Source organism: Lynx rufus, unplaced genomic scaffold (genome assembly GCF_022079265.1).
Source record: "Lynx rufus isolate CCGP_SWC_20201006 ecotype Redwood Valley unplaced genomic scaffold, mLynRuf1.p SCAF_7, whole genome shotgun sequence".
Classification (NCBI taxonomy): domain Eukaryota; kingdom Metazoa; phylum Chordata; class Mammalia; order Carnivora; family Felidae; genus Lynx; species Lynx rufus.
Genome location: NW_025814889.1, coordinates 59,870,128 through 59,882,956, shown reverse-complemented (window position 1 = coordinate 59,882,956; position 12,829 = coordinate 59,870,128). Strand labels below are relative to the sequence as shown.

Sequence of the window (12,829 nt, the reverse complement as noted above, 5' to 3'; positions counted from 1 at the left end):
GAACTTTTCCCTGAATTCTTTTTGCTTTTCTTTCCTCAAATAATGACAGCACGCGAATGCCCTTTAAGTCCCCTGGTATCAGTAGTGCTGTGTCTTGCAAAACATCGCTTGCCTGAATCTAAAAAAATTTGAGGCAAGGAAGTAACTTCTTTCAATGTTATCATTAACTATTTGTGAGAAATAAAGCTATTTGCTGCCTGTTGGAAATATCCATGATTAAAGAAAACATGCCTCTGGCATGGCTACCCTCCTTTGTTATTGGGAGCCCCGACGTTTATTGTTTTAAAGTTGCTTCTTTCCTTTTCAGAAATGAAAACTAATAGCAGTAAAAAAGAAAAGTAAAGGAAAAAAAAATGAACCTGAAATGTCTAAGCTACAACTTACTGAGTTTCTAGCATTCATTTCTGTTATAGGTTTGCCATGAGAAACTAAACAAATTTCACACTAAGCCCTTTGTTGCATTTTCTTTGGTTAGAAAGACAAACAAGAATGAAGAATCAAGGGAACCAAAAAGGATTTTTATCTCTAGTGAACATTTGGTTTAGCTTTGTTTTCATGTTGTTTTGGTGGATTTTGTTGTTGTTATTGTTGTGTTTTCCTATTCAAGTATTTCATTATTCCTGAGAAGAGATAGATAATAAATCAGTGTATGATTTTTCACCTTGAAATAAATGGACCTCTTCCTCCAGTGCGGTCTTGCCCAGTGTCTGAGTATAGCAAAACCCAGAGCAGCTCTGGTGATTGTGTCCACATGTGTGTGTGTGGGTGTACGCCCTTGTCCTTCTCCCAGCTGTCACTACCTGTCGTGGAGGGGTCTCTAGGGTTCTGGGGAAAGTCAGCTGTTGCTGTACATCCCTCCTAGTATCTCTTCTCAGTACTAGAGTCGAGATTTTTTGGATCGATTTAGATTTCTAGCCTTTGTCTATGTCGAAGTGAGCAACTCATCCTGGTTGGCCTCGTACCTTCCCAGTACAAGCTCTGAAAAGTCTTCTGTTCTGGGAACCCTCCTCCATCTCGGACATATTTGGAGGGTTGGTCACCCCTGCTTTTCGTGGACACATACACAGGCTTTTCTTTGTGCTTTGTTTCTTGATCAGTTACATGAGGGGGGGGGAAGAAAAGTGTAAAATTATTTTGCTTTTTATTTTCCAGTTTTTTGGGGAGGAAAGGAATATATAGCTCTGAGAATGTATACATAATTTGAATACCACTTATGAATAGATTTTATGTAAATATAAGCTATTGTAGAATTATTGTTGGTTTTATAGAAAGGAGAAAAATCCAGTTCAACTTGATGATGAAGGAGGCAGGACATTTTTACGGGTCCTCATTCATCTGATCATGCACGACTACCCGCCTCTGCTATCAGGGGCCCTGCAACTACTGTTCAAGCACTTTAGCCAGAGAGCCGAAGTTTTACAGGCATTTAAACAGGTAAGATTGAGTAGCCCCTCAATGGTGCCAGAGCGGAAGCTCCGAAAATGTTGTCTATAACATCCAACCTGACTTCATGGTTGCAGAGTTAATGAGACTGTGAGACTTTTCCTGGAGATGCTTTCTATTTTTAAAGATAGATGTGGCCTTGTCTTAAGCCAAGACATGATCTATTTTAGAAAGAGTTCCCCACGAGTGATTTTCAGTTAATATCTTTAATGTAAATGACAGGCACAAAGATTTAGGAAGGTGCTGGGGGGTAATACCATATTAGGAATCTTGTTGCCACGGCTATTATTTTGACCCCAGACTTTACTGATAAATTTGGATAGGACAAAATGTATACAGGTGAAAGAAAGGAACTGTTTTGGATCGAATCTTTTTCTTTGTCATCTGAATGACATCAATCTTGAGACTATTCGTGAATAATACCTAAGTGCTTACATGTGTTTCACTAATATTTATTTTATTTAATAAAGGGCTGATCTTCATTAGGAAGTTTTATAAGAATCTATTAAAATATGAAATAATTCCAAGACTAAACAAATAGACATAATAATGCATATATTTGGATATGTCATATAATACACATAAATTATAATAAAATCAAAGTTTATACCATGAGGTTTAGACTGTATCAGAATTTTCTTCCATTTATTTTTGTATTTCTACCTCTTTTCAATCACATAGACTCTTGGAGAAATAAACTTTAGCAGTGAAACTAGAGTTGAGGTATCTTTTGTTTTACATTACTCCTTAGCACTCTGCTAGGACTCACTTTTTAAAAATTTATAATTCTTTATATATTGGCTTAGTGTTCACAGATACCTCCAGGTAAGTTTTCATGCTCAATATACATCTAAAATATCCACAAATATTCTAGAAACATGAAACTTCAACTGAGGAACAGCTTAAAAGACCTGGAATTTTTGACATAATTGAAATAGGAATGAAGGAATTTCCTTAAGTACATTAAGGGTTCAGAGTTTTCTGTTTCCAGGTGCAATTGCTGGTGTCCAATCAAGATGTAGATAACTACAAGCAGATAAAGGCGGATCTAGACCAGCTTCGACTCACTGTAGAAAAATCTGAGTTATGGGTTGAGAAGAGCAGCAGCTATGAGAATGGAGAAATGGGTGAAAGTCAAGTAAAAGGTGGTGAAGAGCCAATTGAGGTTCGTTTTCAAGATATTTTTGGAAATAATGATTTTTCAATTTCTTAAGTCATATGCCATCTAGCCAAAGTTGTTCATAAAGAAAAATTTTATTCTGAGTAATACAGCATCAACTTTTTATTTGCCAAATCAGTTAACTCCCTACACCTGTATTTTGGAATTAGTTCTCTCCAATTGCTATCACTTCTTAGCTAGTTTGCCTACTTTTTCACTCTCTCTCCTTTTCACGATACATCCGACAGTCCAGGAATCAGGAAAATAGGATGGAGTCAGATGGACAAAGAAGGAGTGGGTCCTAAGCATAGACTTGAATAAAGAGGTGAAGTTTTGTCACCACCATCATTTTGTCACTGTGGCTGTTTACTGCCAACCTGTAACTTATTCCTTTCTTTATTGCATATCCTTATATAATACATAAAAATAGCTAACTGGAACAATCTGCTTTAGTGACAGCATGAAAACAGCAAAATTCTGCATTTGCTCTAAAGAGTGGTAAGATGGTGGTCCTATGTCTTCTGTTGTATAGGTTTTAGTTTTCAGTGGGTTAATTAGTTGCTGTTTTCACATTTCACTAAATACTAAATAACCATCTAAATTTTTTTTTAATTAAATTTTTTTTTCAACGTTTATTTATTTTTGGGACAGAGAGAGACAGAGCATGAACGGGGGAGGGGCAGAGAGAGAGGGAGACACAGAATCGGAAACAGGCTCCAGGCTCTGAGCCATCAGCCCAGAGCCTGACGCGGGGCTCGAACTCACGGACTGTGAGATCGTGACCTGGCTGAAGTCGGACGCTTAACCAACTGTGTCACCCAAGCGCCCCCCATCTAAATTTTTTAAAACTGTATTTTAATGGTAACACTTAGCAGACCAATGCCAACATCATAATCGATAAGATATTATTTCTTAAATGCCTATCTAGTGTTTTATTTAGTTGTTTTTTAATCTGTAGGAATGTAGACTATTTAGGTAGGGTTTGCCTACCACAGCTTCTCTGTTTGTTGGAATACCCAAAGTATTGTGTAGTGAAAGGTGAAGACGGAGTGGGAAATAATTTGAGTCCTCAACATGTGGAAAGGGAAGTTCCTCTGGTGGGTTCCTCTGGTGGGTTTCTTGTCTCAGGACTACTTACCACTAATGTGCACAAAACTTTTGACTGAATCTGTTAGCACCTTTTTCTATGATTTTATAATGTAAGTTACTAGAATGTAGAATTTCTACTCCATATCAATTTCTTTCATGACCAGATTTGTTGTTGTTGTTGAAGTAGAGTTCTTACATAGCATATTTAAGAAATAAGAGGACATTTCGTATTTATTTAGTACCTGCTATACATCAAGTCTTAAAGCAGACATTTTCATACACGGTATCTCATTTTGTACGTTACAACAAACTTTGGAGAGAGTTAGATCACATTTCTAAGGATGAGTCAGCTGGAGCTCAGAAAACCCAAGGATTTCGTCACTATTAGGCAGCTCTGCGTGACTCAGCTGAGATTTTAACCTGGGTCTTTCTGATGGTACATTCCAGGCTCTTTAATGTAAGACTGCGCTTTCTGATATAATATTTAAAGGTAATAAGAGATATATTATGCTTTCACAAGGTTGGAATACTTCTTCCTTTTGCAAATACATAATTTGTACATGTTCTAGAGAATAAACATAACGTTGCTTCCCCTTCCAGAACATTGGATTTTTAAAAATAAAGAACAGCTCTAAACCAGAGATAAAAGCATTATGCTCTTTGTAAAAGTTTGCAAAAAATCAGTTAAGAGTATAGGTGAGATGTTCCATGAAAGATGTGAGTCACTAGTCTGAAGTTTAAGTTCCTAATTACTGAAAGAAGTTGAGGAAGACCCTCTATCGTAGTGAATATCCATGGTACCCCCTTCTCAGTTTAATAAGCAATGTTTTGATGTAAGAAAGGAGAAGGTGTTTGATTGAGGATGCCTTCAAAATAAAACTGCATTCCGTGTGGGTTATAAATCTACTTTTCTAGGGATTTCAGATGAATATAAGTCAATGAAGCTGGAATTTATTTATTTATTTGTTGAGTACAGGATTTATCAGTTCAGAAAATGGTGATAATTTTAGGCACTTGAAGCAGGAAGTGATTTAATACAAGCAGTTATATTTTTGAAAAGTCTGGAGGCGTACGCTTCAGAGGCTGCCCCTGGACTATTGATTTCAAGGTCAAACATTCGTAGCTACGATTCAGAGGTCAAGAAGCTTCTTTGGTTGCTGCCGACACTGCTGCTCCAGCACCACTGACTCACACCTGAAAAAACATGTGACCAGATAATGGAACACTCCCGTCTATCAGGATTTTCTTCTCAGCCCTTACAGACACAGAAAGATGGCCTTGAATGCATAGGGTATTGAGAGCATGGGTTTTGAGGTCAGATACCCTAGAATTTGCCACCAAGTATACGTGTGACTTTGGGCAATTTATTTTAATTCCCTAAGTGTTTTTTTAATAGTCTATTCAGTGGACACAATAATGGCACTTAGCTCATGGAAATACTGTGAAGATTAAGTGAGCAAGCTGTGCACAAGGCGTGTCAGTGAATAGGACTCCGGTGGGAAAATATAAACAATAAGGTGACATGTTATCTACCAACACGTCAAGAAGTAAGGCTCCAGCTTTAATTCATTCATTTCTCAGTGTGGTAATTATTCACAAATAGACTTAATTTTGAGACTGGTCTTTTCATGGTTGCATCATGGCAGCAGCGTCCTAGACATTATGCCCCTGCGTGACAACACCAGGAAGGGGTATCTATGATTTTCATGCATTTCTGAGTCTCCTGTTTAGGAGCAAGAAAACCTTTTCCAGGCATCCCTTAGTAGGTTCTATCTCATGTCTACTTGACCAAAGCAGGGCCACATGTTTACCTCTAAACCAATGGATTACAAGATTAATTCAGACTAAGTAATAGATGATCCTCAATCTCCAGGATACCCTCCCCTAAATTACAGTGGGAAAGGATAGATAGTAGAACAAAAATGAAATCTACTATCAAGAAAGAACAACCGACAGCATCTGCCAAAGTCAGTAGTCAGTGAATGCTTCTTATAATTATTATTGGTTTTTATGTACAGCATATCGTGCTGTTGACTATGATGGATATTGAATTCTGAAATCTTAGGGTTAAAATATACTCATAGGGGTATCAAGTCCAATTCCTGTGTGATATTTATTTTCTCTCTGAATACCTCACATGAGATATTTCTTAAAACCAAACCACCCTTCTGTGATGGCAAATTCAGTAGCTCTTGAGGTAGCACATTCTACTGAAATGAACACGTAGTTTAAGAAATAGAGTATTACCAGTAAGGAGTCCCTGCAGTCCCTCCCCATATCCCAGAAGAAATCATTCTCATGAGTTTATGATTATTCCCTTGCTTTTCTTAATGGTTTTATCACACATATTTGTATTTCTGGAACATGGGGCATTTGGGTGGCTCAGTTGTTTCAGTGTCTGACTCTTGATTTCAGCTCAGGTCATGATCTCATAATCTATGAGTTGGAGCCCTACATGGGGCTCCACACTGGGCATGAAGCCTGATTGAGATTCTCTTTCTGCCCCTCCCCTTTTCATGCACACACACAAACTCCCTCTCAAAAAATAAATAAATAAAACAAAAAAATATGAAAAATATTTCATTTAGTCTGTTTTGGGTATATTTTTGTCCTCCATCCTTGTTTATATATAGCTGTAACCCATTGATTTTTTTCTAATATATATTAGAATGCGCATTACATTTTATGCACATGTTTATCTAGTTAACTGTTGGTGGACATTTTCATTCTTTAAAGTTCTAGCGTTTTTAAAGAAAATTTGCTACCAAAAGAAATGCTACTTTGAAAACTTTTGTATGTCACCCGATGCACATGTTTAAGAGACTCTTCCAATTAAAGACTTAGATGTGAGACCTGAAACTATAAAAATCTTACAGGAAAACACAGGCAGTAATTTCTTTGACATTGGCTGTAGATATTTTTCTACATATGTCTCCTAAAACAAGGGAAACAAAAGCAAAAATAAACTACTGGGATTATATCAAAATAAAGGCTTATATTTATTTTTTAAATGCTTTTATATTTACTTTTATTTTAGACAGAGAGAGAGAGAGAGAGAGAGAGAGTGAATGAGCAGGGGAGACGGGCAGAAGGAGAGAGAGAGAATATTAAGTAGGCTCAGTGTAGAGCCCAACATGGTGCTCAATCCCACGACCCTGGGATCATGACCTGAGCTGAAATCAAGAACTCGGACACTCAACCAACTGAGCTACCCAGGTGCCCCCAAATAAAAAGCTTTTAAACAGCACAGAAAACCATCAACAAAACACAAAGGCAACCTACTGAATGGAAAATATTTGCAAATGATATATCTGTTAAGAGGCTAATATCCAAAATACATAAAGAACTTATACAACTCAGCACCAAAAAACTGAATAATCCAATTAAAGGTGGGCAGAGGACCAGGGTGCCTGGGCAGCTAAGTCAGTTGTGCATCTGACTCTTGATTTTGGCTCAGGTCATGATCCCAGGGTCATGGGATTGAACCCCATGTCCGACTTTGTGCTGAGCATGGAGCCTGCTTAAGATTCTCTCTTCCTCTCTCTCTCCATCCTCCTCCCTCTCTCTCTCCCTTGTCCCTTCCTCCTTCTCGTACTCTTTCTCTCTCTCTAAATAAAAAAGAAATCTACTTAAAAAATGGGCAGAGAACATAAGTAGACATTTTTCCAAAGAAGACATACAGATGAACCGCATGATAAGGTGCTCAACATCACTTATCATCAGGGAAATGCAATTTGAAACCACAATGAGATATTGCCTTACATGTGTCAAAATAGCCAAAAATCAAAAAGACAAGAAATAAGTGTTGACAAGGATGTGGAGAAAAAGGAACCCTTGTGAACTGTTGGTAGCAATGTTAATTGGTACAGCCACTGTGGAAAACAGTATGGAGGTTCCTCAAGAAATTAAAAATAAAAATACCATATAATCCAATCATTGCACCAGTGGGTATTTACCCAATGAAAATTAAAACACTAATTCAAAAAGATATATACAATATATGCACCCTTACTTTTATTGCAGCATTATTTACAGTAGCCATGATGTGGACGCAACCTAAGTGTCCATTGATAGATGAATAGATACAAAGATGTGGTGTATGTATGTGTACACACACACACACGAATATTACACAGCCATAAAAAAGAATGAGATTGTGCCATTTGCAACAGCATGGATGGACTTAGCATTATGCCAAGTGAAATAGGTTGGACTGAGAAAGATAAAACCCACATGATTTCATTCATATGTGGAATCTAAAATAAAACCAATGAACACACAAACAAAAAGCAGAATCAGATCTGTAAGTACAGAGAATAAACTGAGGGAGAAAGAGGGGATGGGCAAAATGGATGAAGGATAGGAGATCTAGGTTTCCAGTTAGGGAAGGAATAAGTCACCAGAATAAAAGGCACAGTACAGGGGATATAGTCAGTGATAATGTAATAGTGTGGTGTGGTGACAGATGGTAGCTACACTTGGTATCATAATATAGAGAGAAGTTGAATCGCTATGTTGCACACGTAAACTGATGTAACATTGTGTGTCAACTATCCTCAAATTAAAAAAAATTAAAAAAGAGACTTCAGGATATATATTTAGGTGTAAAACATCTAGTGTGTTTACTTTTACCAAATAATGCCAGTTGTTTTCCAAAGACCGAGTGACACTCCCTCCAGCAATATATGAGAGTTCCTTATCCTCATAACTGCTGGTTTTTTTGCTTTTCCATTTCTGACAATTGGGTGCATTGACACATTTTCTCTGTTGTGATTTTGCTGGCATTACTCATGAGGTTGAGCATATTTTCACATGCTTATTGGCCATTTCACTTCCACTTCCATTTTAGATTAGGTTAAATTTTGTATGGGCAAGTTAGGTCCTACCAATCCATGTATACCTACTACTGAGGCTAAAAATATAAAAAAAAATTTTTTTAGTATTTATTTATTTTTGAGAGAGAGACAGAGTGCGAGCGGGAGAGGGCAGAGAGAGAGGGAGACACAGAATCTGAAGACACAGAATCTCCAGGCTCTGAGCTATCAGCACAGAGCCCAACGCAGGGCTCGAACTCACGGACTGAGAGATCATGACCTGAGCAGAAGTTGGACGCTTAACTGACTGAGCTGTCCAGGCGCCTCAAGGCTAAAAATATTTTTGACTGCAAGTCATGATTATCCTATCCTATAAGTTCAAACTTGTGTACAATCTTTTCATCTGTTATTTCTTTTTCTCTTACTTTGTTGTATTGGTAAGATTTTTCCAGTATAATGTTGAAAAGATAATGTCTTGCTATCTTTGTCTTGCTTCTGATCTTTAAGGGAATAATTTTAATATTTCAATGTTGAACATAATGTTTATTATCCATTTGTTTTGTAGATACTCTTTATCAATTATAGAAATCCCCTTGTATTTCTAGTTTGCTAATTTTTACCATGAATGGTTATTGGCTTTAATTAAATACAGTGTAAGCATTTATCAAGATTATGTTCTTTTTCTGTAATCTTAATCTGCTAATTTTTAAAAAGTTTTCATTGAAGTTCTAGTTACTTAACATATAGTGTAATGTTAGTTTCAGGTGCACGATATAGTGATTCGACACTTCCATACATCAGCCAGTGCTCATCACAAGTGCACTCCTTCATCCCCATCACCTATTTCACCCATTCTCCCCTAATCTGCTAATTTAAAAAAAAAATGTTTATTTTTATTTATTTTGAGAGAGAAAGAGAGCACAAGGGGGAGGGGCAGAAAGAGAGGAGAGAATCCCAAGCAGGCTCCCTGCTGTCAGCACAGACCCCGCTGTGGGGCTTGTGGGGTTCGATCTAACGAACCATGAGATCATGACCTGAGCCGAAATCAAGAGTCGAATGCTTAATTGACTGAGCCACCCAGGCACTGCTAATTTTAATAGCATGACTCATAAATAGAGCTTCTACCATAGTAACCTTGCATTCTAAAATAAATATATCTTGGTGATAATTTTTACATTGCTAGATCCCGTTTGCTAATATTTTGTTTAGGATTTAACATCTATGTTGTCAGTGAGACTGGCCTGTAATTTTCCTTCCTTGTACTGTTCCTGTCAAGTGTCACTAGCAAGGTTAGACTGATTTCATAATAAAGTGAGTTGCAAGATCTAATCCTTTCTGTGCATATGATTAGATATCTATTCCATAAATGTTTTTAAAAATATTTTTTATAGTTTATTTATTTTGAGAGAGAGAGCGAGCATGAGTGAGAGGGAGGCAGAGAGAGAAGGATAGAGAGAGAATTCCAAGCAGGCTCCACACTGTCAGCATGGATCCTGATGTGGGGCTTGAACTCACAAACCATGAGATCATGACCTGAGCTGAGGTCAGACACTTAACTGACTGAGCCCTATTCTGTAAATGTTTGACAAAGCTTATCTGTGAATCTGCCTGGGCCTTGGATTTAGTTTGTGGGAAGATTTTAACTACTGATTCAATTTCTTTAATGGATATAAATTAATTCAAATTTTCTATTTTGGGTCAGTTTGTTTTATTTTTCTGGCCATATGCTTTAGTTTTCAAATTTATTGGCCTAAATTTATTGATATTCTTTCATTATCTTTTAACATTTCTTCTATCTCTTTAGCTTCAGACCCCTTTTTTATTCCTGATGTTGTTTACTTGTGTTAAATTTTTCTTTTGCCCCTTTTAATTTCACTATTTGTGTTGTATACTTCTGTGGGTTCTGACAAACGTACAATGTCATGTGTCATCTTACCAGCATTGCACATATTTTGATCATCCTTTTTAGTGAATCCATTTTTGGCTTTGTTGAGCTTTTGGTTTGTTATTTTGTTATATTTGTTCTGCTATAACCTTTTATATTTCAGATTTTAAAAAATTTAACGGTATAATTTCCTTCTAAGGAACTGCATTCCACAAATTTTGACAAATGCCATTTATATTATTGTTCAATATTAGATATTTTAAAATTTCCATTATGACTTCTTCTTTCTCCCAGAATTACTTGGAAATGAGTTCTTAAATTTCCAAATGTCTAGACAAAATTTATCCCTTTTTGTTATTGAATTCTTAATTAATTAACTTGTGGCAAGAGAACGTGGTTCTGATGCCATCAGTTATCCAAAATTTGTTGAGACTTGCTTTTTGGCCTATTATATACCATCAGGTTTTGTAAATGTTTTATGTGGGCTTGAGAAGAATGTGAACAGGCATAGGGTTCCTTGTATATGGGTAGTAAGTCAAGCTTATTGTGTTTAAAATTTTTCTTAATGTTTATTTTTGAGAGACAGAGAAAGACAGAGTGTGAGTGGGGGAAGGGCAGAGAGAGAGAGGGAGACACAGAATCCAAAGCAAGCTCCAGGTTCGGGGCTGTCAGCACAGAGCCACTACAGGGCTTGAACTCACGCACCATGAGATCATGACCTGAGCTGAAGTCGGACGCTTAACCAACCGAGCCACCCAGGTGCCCCAAGCTTCTTGTGTTTGAATCATTTATCTACTTACTAATATTTTTGTTTTCTTGACATATCCATAATTTAGAGAGATTTGTTGACATTTCCACTACAATAGTAGGTTTATGAATTTTTTCCTGTAGTTTTATTAATTTTTACTTTGTATGTTTTAAGGCTATTTTTGTTTGCTTGGTTTTCTTCCACTTAACTTTTTTAAAAAATTTGTGTATAGTTGACATGTTTTAAAAACTTTTTAAATGTTTATGTGTTTATTTTGAGGGAGAGAGAGAGAGTCCATGCACACAAGCAGGAGAGGACAGAGAGAGAAGGAGAGAGAGAATCCTAAGCAGACTCTGTAGTGTCAGTGCAGAGCCTGATGTGGGGCTTGAACTCACAAACCATGAGATCATGACCTGAGCCGAAATCAAGAGTCAGACACTTAACCAACTGAGCCACCCAGGTGCCCTTAGTTGACATGTTTTAAGGCTATTTTATTTGATGCCTATAAATTTAAAATTAGTTTTTTCTGGGAAAACACTGTTTATCGGTTGAAAGATATTTTCTCCCACTTCTGATGATAATATTTCATGTCTTCAGGCTTCCGTTGGTACTGTTGAAAAGTTTGCTGTCTGTTGAATAGTGGTGCTTTAATTCTGAAACTGATTAAGTGTATGTTAAAATTTATGATTGCTTCAATATCTGTTAATTTCCTTTTCATGTTTTCCCTACCTGGGACTTTGTGCTGAATTGGAATAATTTTTTTAGACTCATATAAGTCTCTCTTTAAATATGTCTTATCTGCAGTCCACCTACTGAGTTTGTAACTTCAGTCATTATATTTTTTCATACTTGCAATTTGATTTTTAAAACAATCCTTTTGGTCATTTTTGATCATCTTTTGTTGCTTGCTAATTTTTGTGATTCCATATGGCTATTTTTTAGACTGTGTATAATAATTCCAGGATCAGAATACCTTGGGTATTTTTTTATGATTCTCACTCATGTTGCCTGTTTCCTCATATATTTGGTCATCTTTGATTATGAGCTCATACCTTTTTTTTTAATAGACTTTTTTAGAGCAGTTTTAGATTTAGAGAAAAACTGTGCACAGAGTACAGTAAATTCCCATATACTTCCCCCATGGTCATATTATCATTAATATGGTACATTTATTCTTCGATAAGCCAATATGGATACATTACTATTAATTAAAGCCCATAAGTTTACTTTAGGTTTTACTATTTATGTTGTACAATTCTATGGCTTTTGACAAATGCAAAACGTCACACATGGTATCACATGGAATAGCTTCACTGCCCTAAAAATCCTCTGTGCTCCACCTGTTTGTTCTTCCCTTGTGAAACCCTGAGTCCGGGAAACCACCGATCTCTTTACTGTCTTTATTTTTTTGCCTTCTCCAGAATGTCGTATGGTTGGAATCGCACAACATACAGTTTTTGGAGACTGGCTTCTTTCATTTAGCAGTACACATTTGAGGTTCTTTTATGCCCTTTTGTAACTTGCTAGCTCATTTCTTTTTATCACTGAATAACGCCCCATTGTTGGATTGACAACAGTTTATCCATTCACCTATTGAAGGACATCTTGGTTGCTTCCAGTTTGGGGCAGTTACGAATCATGCTCTTGTCAACATTCGAGTGTGGGATTTGAGCTCTTATGTTTTCGACTTC

The 12,829-nt window shown here is 36.7% G+C and overlaps 1 protein-coding gene across 5 annotated transcripts in view; it reads left to right on the top strand.

The window, feature by feature from the left end:
• The window catches only part of ITPR2 (inositol 1,4,5-trisphosphate receptor type 2), a 500,503-nt gene that overhangs the window by 197,540 nt on the left and 290,134 nt on the right, over positions 1 to 12,829 (top strand). For all 5 annotated transcript variants that reach the window (XM_047065390.1, XM_047065392.1, XM_047065391.1 and 2 more), the window contains exons 25-26: positions 1,269 to 1,434; positions 2,435 to 2,608. In XM_047065390.1, the coding sequence (XP_046921346.1) occupies positions 1,269 to 1,434; positions 2,435 to 2,608 (340 nt within the window). The remainder of the gene's footprint in view (positions 1 to 1,268; positions 1,435 to 2,434; positions 2,609 to 12,829) is intronic.